The sequence below is a fragment of the Nicotiana attenuata genome, unplaced genomic scaffold, assembly GCF_001879085.1.
Source record: "Nicotiana attenuata strain UT unplaced genomic scaffold, NIATTr2, whole genome shotgun sequence".
Classification (NCBI taxonomy): Eukaryota; Viridiplantae; Streptophyta; class Magnoliopsida; order Solanales; family Solanaceae; genus Nicotiana; species Nicotiana attenuata.
The window spans coordinates 12,158-34,392 of record NW_017670850.1 but is presented as its reverse complement, the minus strand read 5'-3'; the positions used below and the strand labels follow the sequence as shown (position 1 = coordinate 34,392).

General features: G+C 37.8%; 1 protein-coding gene across 1 annotated transcript; it reads right to left on the bottom strand.

Moving 5' to 3' along the window:
- Positions 1-1,279: 1,279 nt before the first annotated feature.
- On the bottom strand, positions 1,280-3,733 carry LOC109243894. The gene is made up of 3 exons (XM_019410909.1): positions 3,477-3,733; positions 1,618-1,735; positions 1,280-1,501 (listed from the first exon to the last, which is right to left on the bottom strand). Exons 1-3 carry the CDS (start codon positions 3,678-3,680, stop codon positions 1,449-1,451), a joined length of 375 nt encoding a protein of 124 aa, XP_019266454.1. The 5' UTR covers positions 3,681-3,733; the 3' UTR covers positions 1,280-1,448.
- Between the last annotated feature and the right edge of the window lie 18,502 nt (positions 3,734-22,235).

Here is a 22,235-nt window from a genome sequence, read left to right as displayed (position 1 = left end):
CTTGCTATTTTGCCCTCAATTCACGTTTAACTTATGCGTTTGTGCATTACTTGTAAAATGAGAACATGCTACAATATATAGAGTTAGTAGATGAAGAAATAACTAGAGTTCTAATGCTACTCTTCCTTGGTGGAAGAGTTCTAGTTGATCTCAACTTCTAACTCCTTCCTTATCTTGGATAATGTTCTCTTTGAGTAAGGAGTCCTTCTCCTTATCAATTATGCAACCTTTTCGATCAGGAGATATCAATTATGTCAAGTTAAGTTTATCTCCTTCACGTGCATCCCACATGCTCGAATCTGCCCGTGTCTATGCACACAAGGGATGGACCTGGTTCATGCCTTAGGTTCCTTTGTCAATCTTCAAAACTAACCTTCACTTGGGCCAACAAAATTAGATATAAATTTCAAAGGATATTCCCAATCATTTTACAAGAAAACCCTATATCACAAAATTTGACTTTCGAATTTAAAGCTTTGAAGTTTCTTAATATGCACATATATAACTAGTAATAAGTCCGTCGATTTGATTATCAGTGGTGTAATTGGTTACATGTTTTGCTCTACCGAAGGTCCAGAAGTTGACTTCAAGAATCCTATGAACTTTATCAACAAAAGAACTACCTTTCTCAAGTCCAAGGGACCTTTGAAGTTATGTAATTTTCCCGGGGGACTTTTTGGTATTGGGAATTTGGTTGAGGAAGAAGAGGGAGAAAAAATAGGTAAGATCAGATTATAATGCGTATTTTGTATATAATTAGCAAATTGTAGACCAACTTTAATTAAGCTAAAATTTAAATATTAAGGGTAAAAAAGTTTTAAAAATAGTATAAATAAGTAAAAATCTCATCTGTTCATGTCAGAAAGTCCTACACTAGGTGTACAACATTCTCTAACAAAGGTGATTCCTACCAATGCTGAGACCATGAAGGAATACAAAGTCTTTGATTTTCCTAAGCTAACACCTATTAGGGGATTGCATGTTGACTACACTCATGATGATTTTCCATCGTTGTCGTTTGCAAAATTATAAGCTCCGTTTTAGTTGTTGAGCTAACGTAGTTGCAATTCAACAAGTTTGATGATTGTTGGTATATATGCTTTTCTTTCTTCTAGATTTCGTTCACTATGAAGTGGTCCAAAGCTAAGCTCATTTGACACACTAGGTGGTGCTGGCTCATGCCAGCATGGGCCCAATATTATAAAAGTTGGAACAACTATTTTTTATCAACTTTGTTTTGATATAAAATGGCAGAGAAGAGAGCATCACATAACTTTGTTTTGATATGAAAGAGAAATAGATACATGTAACAGATTACATTATTTAAACTACTGCAATATTTGCAAGAACCATAATTTGGATGAGTACAAAATCTACATAGTACTCTTTTGGAATTATAAAATAACAATTAGATAACTTCCATGGAGGTTTGCACTCAAAGAATATATTCAAATGCTTTGAGCTGTCCTGCAGATTTTAGGTGCACACATAATTGCCCACCCTGAATCAAAATAGCTAACCGCAATGAGAAGAGTGCTCTGTATACATAGGTATGATATAGTTATTTTCTAACAAAATATGCAAAAATTATCATAAGAACGGTGTTCTTCCTATTACCATCCAGAGCAAGGGCTACTGCATCTTTTTCAGCTTTGCTCCATGTACCATCCAGAGCAAGGGCTACTGCATCTTTTTCAGCTTTGCTCCATGTCCTTGCAAGGTTGTCCCATGCATTCTGTTGAAAAATAAATTAATTTGTAAAACCTAGAAAAATACACAAAAAATAAAGAAATATGTGTATCCATGAAACTTTCAAAATTTATAGAAACTAAATAAAGAACGGGTCCATCTCTAAGACGAAATTGATACCAGCTGTCACAAATGTTCACAAACATGTACAAAAGCAATTAACAGAAGAAGCACATATGCTGAAAAATAAATTCTAGCAGACAGCAGCAATTAGTTACTCCATAACGAAAGTGAAAGTGAAAGTGACCATACCAAACGTTATGAAATTTGACACTAAAGATTCAAAAGAGAACATGCACGAGCAATCAAGCAATTTCTTCAAATTTAATTGGTCATATTTGTCATTGTTTGCCACAAAGTTACTATTCCCACTGTAACTTCAAATTAAATATCTTACATCTCTCTGTTTTTGGTCCCTTCATCTAATAGTCTCCTTGATCAAGAAGCCGATTTTTTTTGATGAAAAGGTAAAGGATTATTGTTAAATACTACCACGTTGGTACATAAGAGTACATTTGAGAAGCAAAAAAAGGTCTTCCTTCTATAAATTGAAGGAGTAACAAAGGTCTAATTGTGACTCAAAGTCTGCTACAATACCCCTCCTACATCACAAGAATAAACTTTTCAAACATCTAGATTTTACAAGTGAGACACTTCCCTTTCCATCATTGAAGCATATATCATTCCCCTCGAGCTAACTGTTCAGAAATTGTAGATTGGGGATTGTACTCTAGTAAATTGGACTCTGTGTTCTGATGGAAAAGAAGTAAAGTACTCCAAGTTAACATAGTGAGAAATCAAAATTCGATGCGTATAATTCTCAAGTTATTATGGTTAGACTCCTAATAGTTATCAGCAACTTTCAGCTCTTAAAGATATGTCAGATAACGTGACTGATTTTAGTTGATAACCCCTTCCACATTATATTTAAGCTTAAAAGTGCATACAACAAAGATTATGAGCATGTAGATTGGTTAATACTTAATACCCTGAGCAACAATCATGCTCTGTTATAGAGTCAAAGAGCATTAGCCTACATCCTTTATCTAGAAATAACATCTTCTATCATTAAACTTACATTGAGCTTATAAAACTCGTAGCAAGTAAAGGAAAGAATAGAGGAAGAAGTGATCAGTCAATGAACCATGATTGTTTAAACCATAATAAAGAAAAAAAACATAAAAGAAGTATGTAACCATTAATATTACGAATTTATGTCATGTTCTTATAAATCATAATCCGGAAAAAAGAAAATCACAGGTATGGGATCAGTAATTTTATTATATCAACTCAAATAATCTGATAAGAAGAGCTAACTATATTGTAGAAACTTCCATGAAATTATATACTCATACCTCATTTAAACCACCACAGCCTCTCGTGGCTAAAAAGTAAAGATACTAAACAAAAAGATCAAATCAGAATCAAGAATGAGCATTTTAGTGGAATTCAAATGTTCTTATAACTCATTTGTAATGATCACAGCCTCAAATGGCTCGAAGATAAGATAGACTAAGCATGGAAAATTGAAGACAAAGCTAACAACGGGCACTTTTTTTCTTTCTCATATGGAAGCTTAGTCCCTTCATTTCAGGATATGCAGATTTAAATACCGAGCAGAAAAAATTACCAGTTGCTTATGTTAGCAATGATTGCTAATTAATGAAATGTTACTGAAATAGTTCTTTGAGACTATTTGTATGATGTTGTTACGAATGGTTACTGACCTGTGCTCTCCCTCCGTCCAAGGAATATATCCGTTTGCGACTGCAAATCTGACCTTGTAGATATTCCATCATTTCACTATTTAAGTTGCCTGTACTAGAATACACTCTGATATGCGTCACCATGTTCAATAAATCCCATGCAACGGTCATCAAATGGATATTAGCTAGAAATATGGTGGTGTACCACATAACAAATTGCAACATGAGTAATACGATAAACCTGACACAAGCATCACCATCTGTGAGATTATACCAAATTCCTTTCTTTATTTGTTATTTTTTCTTGTCCGCTTCTATGGCATAAGGTTTGCCAGTCTTCAGTTTTTAAGGTCCAAATAAAAGAAAAATGAACTCGAACATTTTTAATGAAAATCTTCTTCCTTGTGCGTATGAATAGCAGTCAGATCTGTGTATGAAACACAAGTCAGGACATACCACTTCTCCATTTTGATCATTGTTGACAAATGCACCTTCCAATTGGTCTATTGATCCGAAAACCAATTGTTCTGCATAGCTATAGTAAGCGCTGCATGAGTATGGAATCTCCATATTTTGTTTGATCAAGTATGAGAAGAGTAGCTATATTCTTGCACCCACATCAATACACTAATAGATATCCAAACTTTAACCATCCAAAGTTCTACAGAACAATGTTCTCCCCGTCAATTGAAGTTTTAAGGACATAAATATTTACCATAATCATGCACAATTAGTTGTGAAGACTGCAGCAACTCCAAAATTTAACAACAATTTTTCAAGTGTTAGTGGTTGTACAATTTCATCTCCAATTAAATTCTTAAATATTTTAACATTATCGATTTTATATTTTTAGCAAAATCCTGTTATCTGACTTTAAAAAACAAGCAATTATTATCTTGAATAGGGGATTGCAATCCCCTTGAAGGCTTGTTGCGTGTTTATCCCTATCTTGTTATATGAAAAAATGAATAGAAGAGAAAAATGAAGTATGCACATTAAATTCTTTTCCGTTTATAGCTTTTTTTTTGGGTGACGAACATATGACTTCTCAATAGCCTGTGGACCTACTTTGAAGAAAGCTCAGTAGTAACAACAGTTTTTCAAGTGACTTTTATGTACATGTTATATCACAAAAATATACAGCTAGATTAAATGGAATCATGTGAATAGAGGAGAAGACTCATTATCAGATGGGCTATAGTAACTAATGTTTGTGTTTAACCAAAAAATAGATTTTTAGTCAAAGTTAGAATTTAGAAAAATACGGGTTACTGATAATCAGAAAGGTATGTAAAGAAAGAAATTTGGGAATAATATGATCAGAAAGCAAGTAAATCAAAGTATATTCCAATAGTATTTTCTTATCCCTACAATTGTTTGTTCCTTCCCCTTTTATAGCTATTTTGGGGATACGGGCCTTACCTTTGTTATAATAAGGCTATTATGAGCAATTAATGACTTTAAATGTTACGTTATGCAATCATATATGTTAAATACATATTCTCTAACGTTTCCAATATTTAATACTCATTAAATGATGTATCTGGGCTCTTTTTTGCTATCAGATTCATTCCTTTGATTCTTCACGATCTTTGACCTTTAAATGTCTTGAATAGGTACGAGCGCTGAATTACTTGTATGACTGCTCGCGCCTCCTCCATTTAACTTGTTCGTATATGTTGTTGCTCGTATCTGTTATTGCTCGTATCTGTTAACCAACCTTAATTCTTTGACTGTTTGACCAGTCTACGTGTCATGACACGTCACCATATATATATAAATACAATTTTCTCCAATACAGATAGTCCCCCCACTTTCCATTTATTCATCAGTTTGAATATTTGGGAAGTGGAATTTATTAAAGGAGAATTTTTGTCACCATTAATGCTCTGACAGAGTTGACGCTTCAATTATCACTTCCATTTAATGCTTTAGACACGTGTCATCTTCTTATTGGTTCCACAATTTTACAACACTTTCTCAGGCTTTCTTTTCGGCTCCACTGTTCATGAAGTACCAGTTACCATTATTGTTACCCTTCCATTACTGCATTTTTACTTTTGACGGTTACCCATCAGTATAAATTCAATTTTACCTTTCACTTTTTACCACGTAGAACTTTTTTCTCGAACATTTGAACTGTGCAAATCTCTGTTTACTTCTTCTTCTTCCTCATCATGTCTTCTTCGAACCCTAACCCTAGGAGAGTTCCTATTTTAAACAATTTTCCCAATGCCCCTGTTAGACATAGAAGGGGTGGGAGACTTCGTAGCTTAGGATCCTCTCGTAGTGGCGGTTCTGCCATGCCTTCTCCTAGCCCTGGTTCTTCCTCTAGAACTAGAGGTTCTTTTACCCAAAAATCATCTTCTAAGATCAAGGAGGCCTCTGAACCATTACAGGAGCCCTTGGTACAAGAGATAGTCCCTAACGATTTATCTTTTCACCATGATAGACAATCACTTCAAACCCAAGTTTCTGGTCTAGATCGTACCGATGCTTACACCACTTTGATTACAGATATTTTAGCTCCCATAGTCCACAAAGATTGTCACTGGAGTAACGATTTTACCATTGTAATCCCCAATCCAAATCAAAGAATTACCTCCTATATGACTGGACTTTCTTTTGTTTGCACATACCCCTTTACTCTTGGTTTTAAACCAGCTATTGATCCAGTGATTCTCGATTTCTGTCGCTTCTTCAAAGTTTGTTTAGCACAGATTGGCCCGCTGGTATGGAGGGCTGTTGCTTGTTTAAGACATCTGGCCAATTTGGCAGATGTTAATTTCACCTTCCCTCACCTAATTCATCTATACTCCCCTAGACTTTTTCGTAATGGCGTCTTTACCTTAGTGGCTATGAGTAATAGGGTTTTGGTGAGCCCAGAAGATGATAAGGATCGTGGATGGTATGCCCGATTTGTTGTTGCCCCCACAGTTGGTTTAGTGCGTGAACAAAACATTCACTTCCCTGAGAAGTGGAACTTTGCACGTAAGTCTCTCATCTCTCTCGTACCTTTTTCTTTCAAGTTTATCAATTCCTTTTAACTTTATTATTATTTTTTTAGCAACCATGAGAGTTATGGAGAACGTTCCCAATTTTTGTGGTTGGGTAGATAAACTGTTGAAGATCGCGCCTATGGAGGCTAGGTCTTGGAAATTTATTTCCATTCGTCACGGTTGGAAAGTAAAGACTCACGGTATGAGTTTTTGTCTTTCTCATATGTAAATTTTTTTCCCTTTATTGCTTTAACTTTCAACCTTCTCTTTGTCAGGATTTGTTATTCGAGGTGTTACTGCTGAAGCAGTTGCGGCCTCTCGTTCCTCTTCAGGAACTCGAATTTCTTTAGAGAGGGCTCAGGATATACTCTTGAAAAGAAAAAACATTGAAGAAGATGACTCCGAGGAAGAAGAGGAGGATGGTTCCTTGGTGACAAGGCCAAGAGTTAGGAGACGTATCGTCTCTGACGAAGCTGAAGTTTCTCATCATCTTTCTCCTACCGAGCCTGTTCATCTCGTTTCTGATGATGACGTTGTTACCCCTTGTGACACTCGTGACTCTATCAACCAGCTTTTCGTTAGGGTCTGTTGTAGACGAACTTCCCTTGTCTTCAACTCCCATATCTTCAATTCCTTCTTTTCCTTCTTCTATCGTGACTTTGATCCCTTCCTTACCTACTTCATCTGCTTCTGTACCTCTCTCTGCTGTTTTTACTTCTTCTACCGCTCCTCCTTTGACAGTTCCTCCTTCTACTACCCATCATACAGAAGTGGGTTCTTCAAGTAGAAGCATTGCTATGAGGAGCGTGACTATCGAAGTTCCTGCTAAGAACAACCTTTTGAGGAAATCTGGTCAGGCAGATATTTGGCTTGAGCCCCTGATTGGCCCAATTGAGAAAGAAAAATTGAATAGCCATAGCTGTCTGACTTTGATGAACGACATAGTTCATGCTACCTTGAAGGTATTTTCCTTCTTTCTTTACTTTGCAAAATTTTTCTCTAGAATTCTTATTTTTCTCCCTTATCATTTTCAGGCCAATCTCATTGGTACAGAGCTGATGAACATAGTTTCTTTATTAGAGAAGGTGGCACGTGACTCTGAAAAGGCTGTTCTTGATTCAAAGAGGGAAGCTCGTGACTTTTAGTTGGAAGCAGTTAATTGGAAGGAACAATTTGATAGTGCTCAAATTACTATAGAAGATTTTCAAGAGAACAAGAATAACCTGGAACAGCAGATAAGAGCATTAACCTCAGAGCTTGCGGTTGCCAAGGCTTCTTCAAGTCAGGCAGAGAAAGAAAGAGAGCATCTCGAGTCTTCTTTCTCAGAGCAATCTAAGGCAAGTGAGGAGATTAGAGAGTTGAAAGCTCTTTTAAGTCAAAAAGAAGTTTATGCTGGAGCTTTGATACAAAATTTGACTCAGACACAGGAAGATCTGCGAACTTCTGAGGGCAAGGTGCATGCCTTAGAAAAATCTCATGCCTCTCTCCAAGCCTCTTACAACTTAGCTTTGGCTGAAAATGAAGAACTCAAGAATGAAATTGTTATTTGGGAAAGAGATTATGAGCTTCTTGAAGATAAGGCCGCTGTTGATGTAAGCTGGGCTTTTCTAAACTCTCGACGTGATGCTTTAGTCGAAGCTAGCCAAGAAAACTTTAATCTGGAGTCAGAGTTAGCTAAGGTGATGGAGACTATTGAAAAAGCTCAACAACCGCTGGACTTCCCTTCACCCGCGATTGAAGTTTTCGAAGCTGAAGTTCCCGGAGTTGATGTTCCCGTAAGTGAAGTTCCGGTGAGTGAGGCTCCCTTGGCTGAAACTTCTGCAGTTGAAGTCCCCATGAACACTAAAATTGCCTCGGGTGATGCACCCTCTTCAAGCTCAACCGTGCCTCTTGTTGCAAGTCAAGTTGAAACTTCGTCTATTGATACTCCAATAGCTGCGGTTGAAAATCAACCCGCTTCCGTTGGCGATGCTATTCCAGTTGAGTCCACTGATGATCCTTCTTCAGTCCTTTCCTCTTAGTGAAAAAATTTACATCTGTTTAAATTCCCTTTTTGTAGGTACCTGTTTGGAAAACTGTGTTTAAAGTTCTTGGATTCATTTGAGAGTTTTTGTAATCAAACCCTTGGATATCACTTGAGGGTTAATTTTTAGAAGTACAAGTCCCCAAGTCTTGTTATGGGGCATTTTGTGTAAACAATTCGATGACTATGTTTATACTTAGTCTTTAGTTTTAAATATTAAGAAGTTTTTATTATCATTAAACTTCCGTATGTTCTATTCTTGCCTTTTATTTTCAAGGACTTAAAGAATAGTCTGCATTTTTGTTCTTTGAAAAATGCTTATGTTAATCCCATGACTAAATAACATGAGTTTTATAAAAGAGGGCCCTTTTATATTTTGACACTTAATGAAGAAGACATCTCAACTTCATAATGGTGTTATCATACGATAAAAGAAATAGGAACACACATGTTTTTGCAATAACTTTGACAAGTTTTTATTTCTGAACCTTGACAAGTTTTGAGTAATATTTTACATGTATTTGAATTACATCTATAACTTTCTCGTAACTGTTTTTCTTGTAACAGATTTATACAAAAGAAGAACTATAGATACAGGGTTTTTCCTTATAACCCGTTTTAGTACATAGTCTTTACCCTAACCGTTTTGGGGTACATGGGTCCCTTTAGCTCCAGAACATTAGGAAGAGTTTGAGAGATGACTCCATTGTTCTCATGGGAAAGAATACTATGATGAATGCCATTGTTCTCATGGGAAAGAATACTATGATGAATGCCATGACTTCGTAACTTTCACTCCGTACTTGATTCTTCTAGGCTTGATTTTTAAATCTTCTTTGCCTTTTTTATACACGTGACTGTATATACTATGTAGTCCCCCAAGTGTTTGAGTGTTGAAGTATGAAGCCTTGAGCACTTGGTAGTCTCCTTCACCTGGTCCTTTTTCCTGAAAAGGAAATACATACGGGACTCGGGGGTGCGATTATAGATGAAGACTACTTAACCCATGTATACTTCTATCAGAATAATTGTAACCCTGGGCTAGGAATTTTAGTTTATTCCATTTTGCCTTACAGGTCGTGACTCATCATTTAGTACGGGTTAGCGTTTTGCCTATTATCTAAAATCGTTAGTAAAATTTTAACAATTCAAAAAATATAATTTAACATGGTGATACCTGACCGTGGGTTTTTCCTTAAAAATAGTATATCTTCAAATGAACTGCATTCTAATGTGTAGGAAGCACCTTCCCCTCCATTATTTGCAACTCGTATGCTCCTTTTCCTGCAATATCTTGAACTCTGTAGGGTCCTTCCCAGGTTGGACTTAGTTTACCCGCGTTGGCTGCCTTTGTAGATTGAAAAACCTTTTTAAGCACGAAGTCCCCAATTTTAAAGTATCTCAGGCATGCTTTCCTGTTGTAATATCGTTCGATCACTTGTTTTTGTGCTGCCATTCTTATTAATGCAGCTTCTCTCCTGCCTTCCAACAAATCCAAATTGGCCCACATTTCTTCATCATTTAATTCCTGTGTCGCTTATGAGAATCTTATGCTTGGTTCTCCTATTTCAACCGGGAGTAGTGCTTCAGCTCCATAAACTAAAGAGAAAGGGGTTTCACCTGTGCTCGTTTTTGTTGTCGTGCGATATGCCCATAAAACTCCGGGTAACACTTCAGGCCAATTACCCTTTGACTCCTCTAAACGTTTCTTCAAATTGTTGATTATGACTTTGTTCGTTGATTTTGCTTGCCCGTTACCCACTGGGTGATAAGGTGTAGATGTAATCCTTTTAATTTGCCAACTCTCAAAAAACTCTGTGACTTGAGCTCCGATAAATTGAGGGCCATTGTCGCATACAATTTCCTTTGGTACACCAAATCGGCAGATGATATTTCGCCAAATAAGATCTTTAACTTCCTTTTCTCGCACCTGTTTAAATGCTCCTGCCTCTACCCATTTAGTGAAATAATCGGTAAGTACGAGAAGAAACTTTACCTGTCCTTTTGCTTGAGGTAATGGTCCTACTATATCCATTCCCCATTTCATAAATGGCCACGGCACAATGACTGGATGTAATAATTCTGCTGGCCTGTGCATATTGTTACCATACCTCTGGCATTTATCACATTTAGCCACGAAACTTTCTGCTTCTTCTTCCATTTTAGGCCAGTAGTACCCTGCTCTAGTCAAGGTTCTCACTAGTGATCTTCCTCCTGCGTGATTCCCGCAATGCCCCTCATGTATTTCTCTCATTACATACATATTTTACGATAAAGGATTCCCTGTTTTAAATAGTAACGAGCAGCCTTTTTTTTCGAAGTGCATGCGCTTGTTTCTTGTCATCAGGGACGGTACCATACTGTAAAAAAGCAACAATTTCGTTTCTCCAATCCCAAGTTAAATTATTAAAATTTACCTCATTCTTATCAGGTTCGAGAACTAAATGAAATAAATGTATAACTGAAGCGTTTGCATCATTTGCCACATCAGCTGCGGATGCGAGATTAGCTAAGGCATCTGCTTCAACATTTTCATCCCTTGATATTTGTATGACCTTCCAAGTTTGGAATTGCTTTATCAGTTCCCGTACCTTTTCCAAGTACTGTTGCATCCTTGCTTCCCTAGCTGTGTAAGTCCCCAGCATTTGATTAACCACGAGTTGCGAATCACTTTTGATTACCACTTGATTTATACCAAGTTCTCGTGCCAATTCTAGACCTGCGATCATAGCTTCATACTCTGTTCATTGTTAGTTATGGAATGACATTTAATAGCTTGCCTAATAGTTTCACCCGTAGGTGGTACTAAAACAATTCCTAATCCTGCGCCTTTTATGTTAGATGAACCATCAGTAAATAAGGTCCATGTTCCTGGATTAGCCCCATTAAGTATTTGTACTTCTTTTTCTGCTTCTAACTGCATCCCTTGGCTAAAGTCATCCACGAAATCAGCTAATATCTGGGATTTTATTGTTGTTCTAGGTAGGTACGTGATTTCATATTCACTTAGCTCTATGGCCCATTTATCTAACCTCCCTAACAATTCATGTTTATGCAATATATTGCGTAAGGGGTATGCAGTCACTACAACAATGGGATGACATTGAAAATATGGTCTTAACTTCCTAGATGCCATGATTAGAGCAAGTGCTAGTTTTTCCAATTCTAGATACCGTGTCTCTGCATCTAACAAAGATTTACTAACATAATAGATAGGAGATTGTTTACCCTGCTCTTCTCGAACCAAAACTGCGCTTACTGCCACTTCTGAAACAGCAAGGTAGATGAAAAGTTTCTCCCCAGCCTTTGGTTTTGCTAGCAAAGGTGGATTTGACAAGTATGTTTTCAAATCCCTAAGTGCTTGTTGACACTCCTCATCCCATTCAAAATGATCCTGCTTCTTAAGGGCCGAGAAGAATTTGAAATATTTTTCTGATGATCTAGAAATGAATCTTCCCAAAGCTGCGATTCTTCCCGTCAGTCTTTGAACTTCTTTCTTGTTTGAAAGTATATCAGGGATTTCTTCAATGGCCTTAATCTGTGCAGGATTCACTTCAATACCACGGTTAGAAACAAGAAAACCTAAAAACTTACCTGATGCCACACCAAATGCACATTTTTCTGGATTCAACTTCATATTACATTTTCGTAAAATTTTAAACGTGTCAAACATGTGCGATATTTGATCTTCCGAATGTTGAGTCTTAACTAGCATACATCTATAAATACCTCCATGGTCTTACCTAAATATTCTTGAAACACTTGGGTAACTAACCTCTGATACGTTGCACCTGCATTCTTAAGACCAAAGGGTGACCTTATAACAGTAAGTCCCCCTGTCTGTTATGAAAGAAGTTTTTTCTTCATCTCCTGGATCCATCTTGATTTGATTATAGCCTGAATATGCATCTAAAAAAAACTTAATAGCTCATGCCCTGCAGTAGCATCAATTAATTGATCTATGTGCGGTAAAGGAAAAGAATCTTTCGGACAGGCTTTATTAAGGTCTGTGTAATCTACACAGACTCGCCACTTACCGTTCTTCTTAGGAACCACAACAGTATTAGCTAACCAGTTAGGATATTTTACCTCACGAATTGAACCAATCTTTAGCAACTTTTGAACTTCTTCTTGAATCACCTTATTCTTGAAAGTTCCTTGCTTTCTTTTCTTTTGCTTGACTGGAGGATATGATGGATCTTCATTCAATTTATGGGTCATGACTTCCGGTGGTATCCCTGCCATATCAGAATGGGACCAAGCAAAACAATCTGCATTAGCTTTTAAAAATTCAATCAATTTACGTTTTACCTCCGGGCTAAGATTAGCTCCTATATACACTTTTCTCTCGGGCCAATGTATAAATAACACCACAGCCTCTAGCTCTTCTATCGTTGTTTTGATGTTCTCGTTCTCCTCCGGTTCTTGATTGGTATCAGGTCTCGAATCCACATCCGTTTGCCTTTGTTCAGGTGAGGTTGACACCGTGTTACCCTCACCTAAATTTTGTAATTGCTATTTGTTTTCACCCTTAACAGTTGAATCTGCAACGGAATTGAAGCTTCTAGATGTTTGTTGATCGCCTCTGATTTGACGTATTCCCCATGGAGATGGAAATTTAATAACTTGATGTAAGGTTGAAGGAACGACATCCATCTCATGAATCCATGGCCTCCCAAGAATCATGTTGTAAGCCATTTCCATATCTACGACTTGAAATTTGGTATCTTTAATGACGCTTTCTGCGAATGTAGTAAGTATTGCTTCCCCTTTCGTTACAACACTAGAGTTGTCAAATCCCGACAAAGTATGTGCTTTTGGAATCAATTTATCCTCCGCTTGCATCTCGCGCATTACTCGTATTAAAATAATATTTACAGAACTACCTGGATCAACCAAAACTCGTTTCACGTTAGTGTCATGTACAAGTAAAGATATTACCAGTGCGTCGTTATGCGGAGTTAAGAGTCCCTCGGCGTCTGCATCATTGAATATAATATTCTCCTCTTCCAGTACATGTCGAGGCCGCTTCCCGTGGGTAATTGTTACTTTTGAAACCTTTTTATATGATACATCGTTGATCTCTTCACCCCCACTTATAACGTTGAAAGTTCTCTTGGGTGAAGGTGGCTTTGGAGGCTCTTGCATGTTCTTCATGTATGCTTGTTTACCTTTCTCACTGAATAACTCAGTGAGATACCCCTGTTTTAGCAAATGATCAACTTTACCTTGCAGAAACCTGCAATCTGCTGTTTTATGCCCGTGATCGTTATGAAATTAGCACCAATGATCAGGGTTTCGTCTGTTTGGATTCGATCGCATTTCCTTTGGCCACTTGTACCTTATCTCCCAGGCTTCTTAAAACAGCTACGAGTTCAGAGGTGCTTACGTTGAAGTTGTAACCACCGAACCTTGCCTTTAGACTTCCATCATCGTCTCGTAACCCGTGTGTGTTTCGATCAATCCTGAACCTTGATGAGGAGCCTGATTCCCTGTTTCTAGGTTTGTGATCGTACCTTTGATTATCTTGCCTTGACCGTGAGTCCTTTTCCGCAGGTCCCATGTAAGGCTCGTACCTGTTTTTACCGGATCTCTTTTCATTTTCAACACGCCTTGATTACTTTTTCTTCTATTTTATGTCGTAAAATAATGTCTTCTTCAATCCTCATCTTTGTACTGTATCTGTTGTAGACATCATTCCACGTTGTTGCTGGGAATTCTCGAAGGCTCTCCTTGAGTCGCCTCGTGGCTTCTGAACTCTTCTCATTCAATTGCTGGTGAAGGCTATGGCTGCCCAATTGTCAGGTACTCGTGGCAATGTCATTATTTCCCGTTGAAATCTATCCACGAATTCTCTGAGCAGCTCTGAATCTCCTTGCTTGATTTTGAAGATATCCTCCATTCTTTTTTCAACTTTTTGAGCTCCCGAGTGTGCTTTGATAAATAAATCTGCAAGCTCAGCAAAAGAATTTATAGAATTTTCAGGTAAGAGAGAATACCATGTTAGTGCCCCTTTAGTGAGTGTTTCACCGAACTTTTTGACCAAGAATGATTCAATCTCCTGCTTAGTCAAATCATTGCCCTTGACTCCTGTTGTAAATGCAGTAACATGATCTCGTGGGTCTGTTGTCCCATCATACTTTGGAATATCGAGCATCTTGAACTTCTTTGGAATTGGGAGAGGGGCGGCACTTGGCTTCCATGGCTGTTGAGAATATTTATCTATATCTACTCCCTTGATCACGGGTGGTACTCCAGGTATTTGTTCTATGCGATCGTTTTGCCCCCTAAGCTGATTCTGCAATGTTAGCACTAGATTTTGCAATAATTGGATTACCTGGGTCTCCCTCCTGTTTTTCACTGGGGGTTCCACCGCTGCCTGAATCAACTAGTCCAGAACGGGTTCTCCAAAGTATTGTTATTTGGAGTAGGTGTGGGTGGAGCAGCAGGTAATTGACTAACAAAAGCTTGTAAAGCTTTGTTGACCTGAGTAGCGATAAGTTTTTGTAAGGCATCATCCATAGCTTCAGCATTTTCAAATTGACCTCGTTCTTCTGTGTGAGATCCTTCAGGAGTGCCTTCATGAGATTGTCGTGGTGAGTCTCGTGGAGTTTGATCATTTTGCGGATCTCCCTGATTTTGCTGATTGATTGGGTTTCCTTGGATATTGTCATTGTTGTTCGACATAGTTGATTCCACAAAGAAAATCAAGCTGAGATATAATTGATTATCAGATTCCCGGTAAAGGAACCAATTTGTTTAATCAAAAATTAGATTTTAGGTCAAAGCTTGAATTTAGAAGAACACGAGTTACTGATAAACGGAAAAGAGTATATAAAGAAAGAAATTTGTGAATAATATGATCAGAAAGCAAGTAAATCAAAGTATATTCCAATAGTATTTTTTTCGTGCTTACAGTTGTTTGTGACTTTCCCTTTTATAGCCATTTTGGGAATACAGACTTTACCTTTGTCATAATAAGACAATTATGGGCAATTAATGACTTGAAATGTTACGTTATGCAATCAAATATGTTAAATAAATATTCTCTAACGTTTCCAGTATTTAATACTCATTAAATGCTGTATCTGGATTCTTTTTTGCTGTCAGATTCATTCCTTTGACCCTTCACGATCTTTGACCTTTAAATGTCTTGAATAGGTACGAGCGTTGAATTATTTGTATGACTGCTCGTGCCTTCTCCATTTAACTTGTTCGTATCTGTTGTTGCTCGTATCTGTTGTTGCTCGTATCTGTTAACCAACCTTAATTCTTTGACTGTTTGACCGGTCTACGTGTCATGACACGTCACCATATATATATAAATACAATTTTCCCCAATACAGTTAAGTGATAAATTAAGACGGGAATATATATATATATATATATATATATATATATATATATATATATATATATATATATATATCAATTAGTCATAATTTAATGTTAATTTTATTTGTGAAGACATATATTATGTATTTATTGGATTAATATAAATACTTAATATGAGTAAGTTTTACCTAGTTATGGGCTGGTGTTATATCATGTCGTATCATGAGAGCTAGGGGTGTACATAAGTCGGGTTGGTTTGAATTTATTAATTACCAAACCAATGTTGTCGGGTTTTTAAATCTAAAAACCAAATCAAACTAACCAACAAAGTCGGGTTTTGCAATCTTGGTTTTTCTCGGGTTTTACAATTTTTCGGATTTTCGGACTTTTTCCGGTAAAGTCTTCATAGCATAAAATATGTAACTCATGCTCCAAATATTTCTTTAATCCTAGTAGGATACAACTATATAATGTATTTTTCAAGAAAATAATACAGTAATATGATTATGAGTCATAGCATTGTACTCAATAACAAAGATAATAAAATCGCATAAAACAAATATTGCTAATTAATAAGCCATAATAAAAATGAACATAATCTAAAAGTACTATATAAGTTATGCTAAAATAAGTACATCTAATAAGTACTATTAAATACATGACTAAGCACTAAGAAAAAGATAAACTAAGTTATGCATTTTCATTATAAACCAATGCAAAACTGGAAATAGATATCCAACACTATGTCATTTTTAGTGTTGAATTGGATTTATTTTGTTAGCACATTAGTATTGATTTGAACTTTATTTGAGTTACTACATTTATGGACTATAAAACTTGTTGGACCATTCAAGAATGTTAAGAATAAACTTGAAATAATATATTAAAAGATAAAATTGTGAAAAAGGTTAAGAAATATTTTATAAATTACATTACAATAAATATTTATATGTATAAAATATTTTTAAAAGTCGTATAAATGTAATGTCGGATTGGTTTGGTTTCGACTTTACTTTTTTTAGTTAAAACCAAATTAAACTAAACCACATCGAGTTTTTTTTCCTCGGTTTGACTCGAATTATTAATTTGATGCGATTTATCAGTTTTCTTTGTACACCCCTAATGAGAGCCATAGCCAATGGAAAAGATAACAGAAAGTAGAACTATTTTTCTTAATTTAAATATAAACATTTATATATTCGATCAAATTAAATCCAAAACATGCCCAAACAAACTACCCCCGCAACTCGAGAAGGAAGTAACAAGTAAGAAAGAAAACTAGAAAAGGAGTGTAGAATGAACAAGACAAAAAGAAATGATAGAAAGTAGATTTGCCTTGTTTGGTTAAGGAAAAAAAGAGAAGATTCTTTCATTAAAATGGATACTTTTGTGAGATCCAATAGAAAGTTTCATAACCTATTTTTTCTTCTTTCTTCAGAAATCAGAGTTTGTTGCTTTTATATAAACTCTCAGTATGACTAGTCAAAAAAGCAAGAATGGAATTTTTTGCAAAAGGAAGATAAGAGATTCTTCCAACCTTATCCAGAAGTCTCGGTTCGAATTTGTATATGAAAAAAAAGTCTTTTTATGGAGCACTTTCTCCTTAAATATGCCTTATACAGTGCGGATTCTAATATAGTCGGATTTCAATACGAATATCAAACACCGAGTAGAAAAAAAATAAAGAGAAAGTAGAAAATATTTGCGGGAGACTCTTTTCAATTTTATCATGTTTCAAAAGGTTTCACACCATTTTCTAATATAATAACTTCACAACTTTCAAAGATTACTTCAATAAACTATTCAACCCAACTTTTTATTTTGGTGTGGTGTTCCTTATATTAAACTAACTTATCAACCCAAACAATTAACTTAGCAACTTGTCACGACCCGGATTTTCCACCATCGGGATCGTGATGGCGCCTACTCGTGGTAGCTAGGCAAGCCAACTTATTTACCTTTCATTAATAAATAAATCTGTTAACAATCTATAGCATCAACAAGTAATATGAAATTTAATAATAATAATAATAGCGGAAGTCTAATTTATAAGTCTGAATAAAAACGCGGAATAGTCAACAATAGCCTCTACCCAAGATTTGGTGTCACATTACTCACGAACTGCAACGAATTTACTAAATACAAAGGTCTGAAAGAAACATATAAGCTGTCTGTCTCGAAAACAATGAGGCAACAGTCTAAAGAGAACATAAGGAAGAGACTCCGGGCCTGCGGACGCCTGCAAGGCTACCTCAGTCTCGTGTAAATGAAATCCCGCTCCCGTACTACTGCTGCTGCTGCTCCTCAAAACCTGGACCTGTGCAAAAATGCACAGAAGTGTAGCATCAGCACAACCGACCCCATGTGCTGGTAAGTGTCTAGCCTAACCCCGGCGAAGTAGTGACGAGGCTAGACTGGACACCACATAAACCTGTGCAGTTATAAATATATAGCGAAAATCGAATACAAAGCAATTAACAATATGGGAGGGGGAAACATGCTATGGGGAGATACAATATTAACAGTAACCAAGGGTAATAAACTAAAGCAACTTAGATCCACCATAAACAAGGAATCAATACTCAATATAAACACAGGGCAGCAAATAACTGTTGCGGCGTGCAACCCGCTCCATAATTACCTTTGTTGCGGCGTGCAACCCGCTCCACAAATACCACTGTTGCGGTGTGTAACCCGACCCATATCATTTATAATGTATCATTGTTGCGGCGTGCAACCCGACCCTCACATATTATTGTTGCGGCGTGCAACCCGACCCTCACATATTATTGTTGCGGCGTGCAACCCGATCCTCAATATCATTGTTGTGGCGTGCAACCCGACCCTCACATATTATTGTTGCGGCGTGCAACCCGATCCTCAATATCATTGTTGCGGCGTGCAACCCGACCCTCACATATTATTGTTGCGGCGTGCAACCCGATCCTCAATATCATTGTTGCGGCGTGCAACCCGATCCTCAATATCATTGTTGCGGCGTGCAACCCGCTCCACCAAGATCATATTTCCTCATCCAAACCACAGTCACAAATACGGGGCAAGAGAGTAAATAAACAATAATGAAAATTCCGGCAAGGGAATACACATGACAAACAACTTAGTAATCTCAGTATCCCGGCAAGGGAGAGAAAAAAAAAACCAACAACAGAATCAACAAAACGTCCGGCAAGGGAATAACCAGTAACTCTTTCCCTTTCTTTCTTTTCTTACTCCACGATATCACTGGAGCCCAAGCTCCAAGAAATTCTTATCTCATATTCCGTCACAAACAACAATATAACGACATCCCAGTGAGGGAACAAAACATTATCTCAAATATCCCGGCAAGGGAATTACTATACCCACATTAGTTCCAACATCTAACCACCACATTAGTTCCAACATCTAACCACCACAGCTATAACCAACCTATTACCACACTTGACCACCTCAGCTATATCTAACCGACTACCACACCCAACCAACCCATCTATAACTATAGTCATCATACGACACAAGGAAACATTAACCTAAGCGACCCTAGTATCCGTTAAGAACACAATGCAGAGGAATCACAACCCAACAATAGCTCGCCAAGAGGGCAACATAATGATCTCTCCTCTTTCTCACTTTTACTTCACAATTCTTTTCACAACTCGAGCAGATGCTCCAGAGGTTCAATTATCACTTATACTTTCGAATTCATTCTACAACTGGAGCCGACGCTCCTCAATGAATCAAGTCATTTCATATACTTTCAATATTCGTATCACAGTTCGAGCCAATGCTCCTAGGAATCAAATTTTCATATCACCATTCACATGTTATTCACAACATATAGAAATACTCCAATAAACATGAAATTCACAATCAGTTCATGATAATCACATTATAAGGACTCACGGTCATGCTAGACACCAATGTATAGAATACTCGTCACCGTGCATATACATCGTACTCGATCACATAGCAATTAACAACAAGACTCAACTCCTATTCCCTCAAGCTAGAGTTAAACCAAACACTTACCTCAAAGCCTTGAAATCCACTTAATCCTCAACTATCGCTTTACCTCGCGGTTCCACCTCCAATTCGCTCGAATCTAATCACAAATTGCTTAATTACTTTAATAAACACTATATGAAACAATTTGAATGAATGAAAATGAATTTCCCAAGTTTTTTCCAAAAATTCCCCCAGGTCCACGTGGTCAAAACTCGAGGTTTGAACCAAAATCTGGTTACCCATTCCCCCACGAGTTCAAATATATAATTTGTTTTGAAATGGGACCTTAAATCGAGGTCCAACTCCCCAATTTATGGAAAACCTAGGTTCTACCCCAAAACCACAATTTCACCCATGAAAATTCTTGATTTCAAGTGGAAAACATGTTTAATGATGTTAAAAGTTGAAAGAATTGAGTAAAAATCAACTTACAAATGATTTTGGATGAAGTTTGCTCTTGAAAAATCGCCTATGGTGTTTGGGTTTGAAAGAATGGTGAAAAGTGATGAAAAATTCGACTAAGTATAAAATTTGCTGGGCCTCGGATATGGGAATTGCGAGCCTTGGTTCGCATTTGCGAACAAGACAGGGCTGGGAATTGCGATCCTTGGTTCGCATTTGCGAACACTAGGCCTGGGCACAGACTTCGCATTTGCGAAGTATCGATCGCTTTTGCGATCTGGGCCCTCTCGCTTTGCGAGCATGGTCGTCGCATTTGCGACCCCAGCCCATTTTCCCCCTCTTCGCATTTGCGAAAGAATGATCGCATTTGCGATCCGGACCAGATTTCCCCTTCTTCGCATTTGCGATCGAGTTGCCGTATATGCGACTTCGCATTTGCGAGTACTTCTTCGCAAATGCGAAGATACCAGAACTGGGGAATACCAGCTTTTCAAAAACGAGAAAATGCAATTCGATGCCTATCCAAAACTCACCCGAGCCCTCGGGGCTCCAAACCAAACATGCACACAACCTCGAAAACATCCTACGGACTTGCTCCTGCGATCAAATCGCCAAAATAACATCATTTACATAGAATCAAGCCTCAAAGCACATGATTTTTCATTATAACTTCCTAAACTTCAAACTTTAGATATTTAGGTCCGAAACACGTCAAATGACGTCCGATTTCGACCAAACTTCACAGAAAGCGCTTAAACAATATATAAGACTTGTTCCGGGTGTCGGAACCAAAATACGAGCCCGATACCACAGTCTTTTAATCAATTTTCATTTCCAATTTCCTTAATAATTTCAGAAAAACAATTTCACAGAAAAATTCTTTCCTCGGGCTCTAGACCTCGGAATTCGACTCCGGGCACATGCCCGAGTCCCATATTTTTCTACGGACCTTACGGGACCGTCCAATCTCGGGTCCGGGTTCGTTTGCCAAAAATGTTGACCAAAGTCAACTTTAATCATGTTAATATCAAAATTCTTCAAATTTTTCTCAGAATTCATAAATTTCAACACAAAAATTTTTCGGCTACGCGCCCGGACTGCACACGCAGATCGAGGCAAGTAAAAATGAGGTTTTCAAGGCCTCGGAAGCACGGAACGAGTGAGGAAACAGGTGATGACCCTTTGGGTCGTCACATCCTCCACCTCTAAAATAACCGTTCGTCCTCGAACGGACAAAAGAAAGAAGTACCTGAGTCGGGGAACAGATGTGGATAACGGCTCCGCATGTCAGACTGGGACTCCCAGGTCGAGGCCTCAAGGGGCTGACCTCTCCACTGAACACGAACAGAGGGAAAACTCCTAGATCTCAACTGACGAACCTGCCGGTCCAAAATAGCTACCGGCTCCTCCTCATAAGATAAATCCTTATCCAACTGGACATTGCTGAAGTCTAACACATGGCTAGGATCGCCGTGATACCTCCGAAGCATAGACACATGAAAAACTGGATGCACGGCTAATAAGCTAGGTGGCAATGCAAGTCTATAAGCCACCTCTCCTACTCGATCGAGAATCTCAAACGGACCAATGTACCTAGCGCTAAGCTTACCCTCTTTCCGAACCTCATCACGCCCTTCATAGGCGACACCCGGAGCAATACCCGCTCACCAACCATGAAAGCTACATCTCGAACCTTACGATCTGCATAGCTCTTTTGCCTAGACTGAGCTGAACGAAGTCTGTCCTGAATGACCTTGACCTTCTCCAAGGCCTCCCGAACTAAATCTGTACCTATCAACCGAGCCTCTCCCGGCTCGAACCATCCAATCGGAGACCGACACCGCCTACCATATAAGGCCTCATAAGGAGCCATCTGGATGTTCGACTGGTAGCCGTTATTGTAGGCGAACTCTGCTAAAGGCAAAAACTGGTCCCACGAGCCTCCAGAATCAATGACACAAGCTCGGAGCATATCCTCCAAAATCTGAATAGTCCGCTCGGACTGACCGTCCGTCT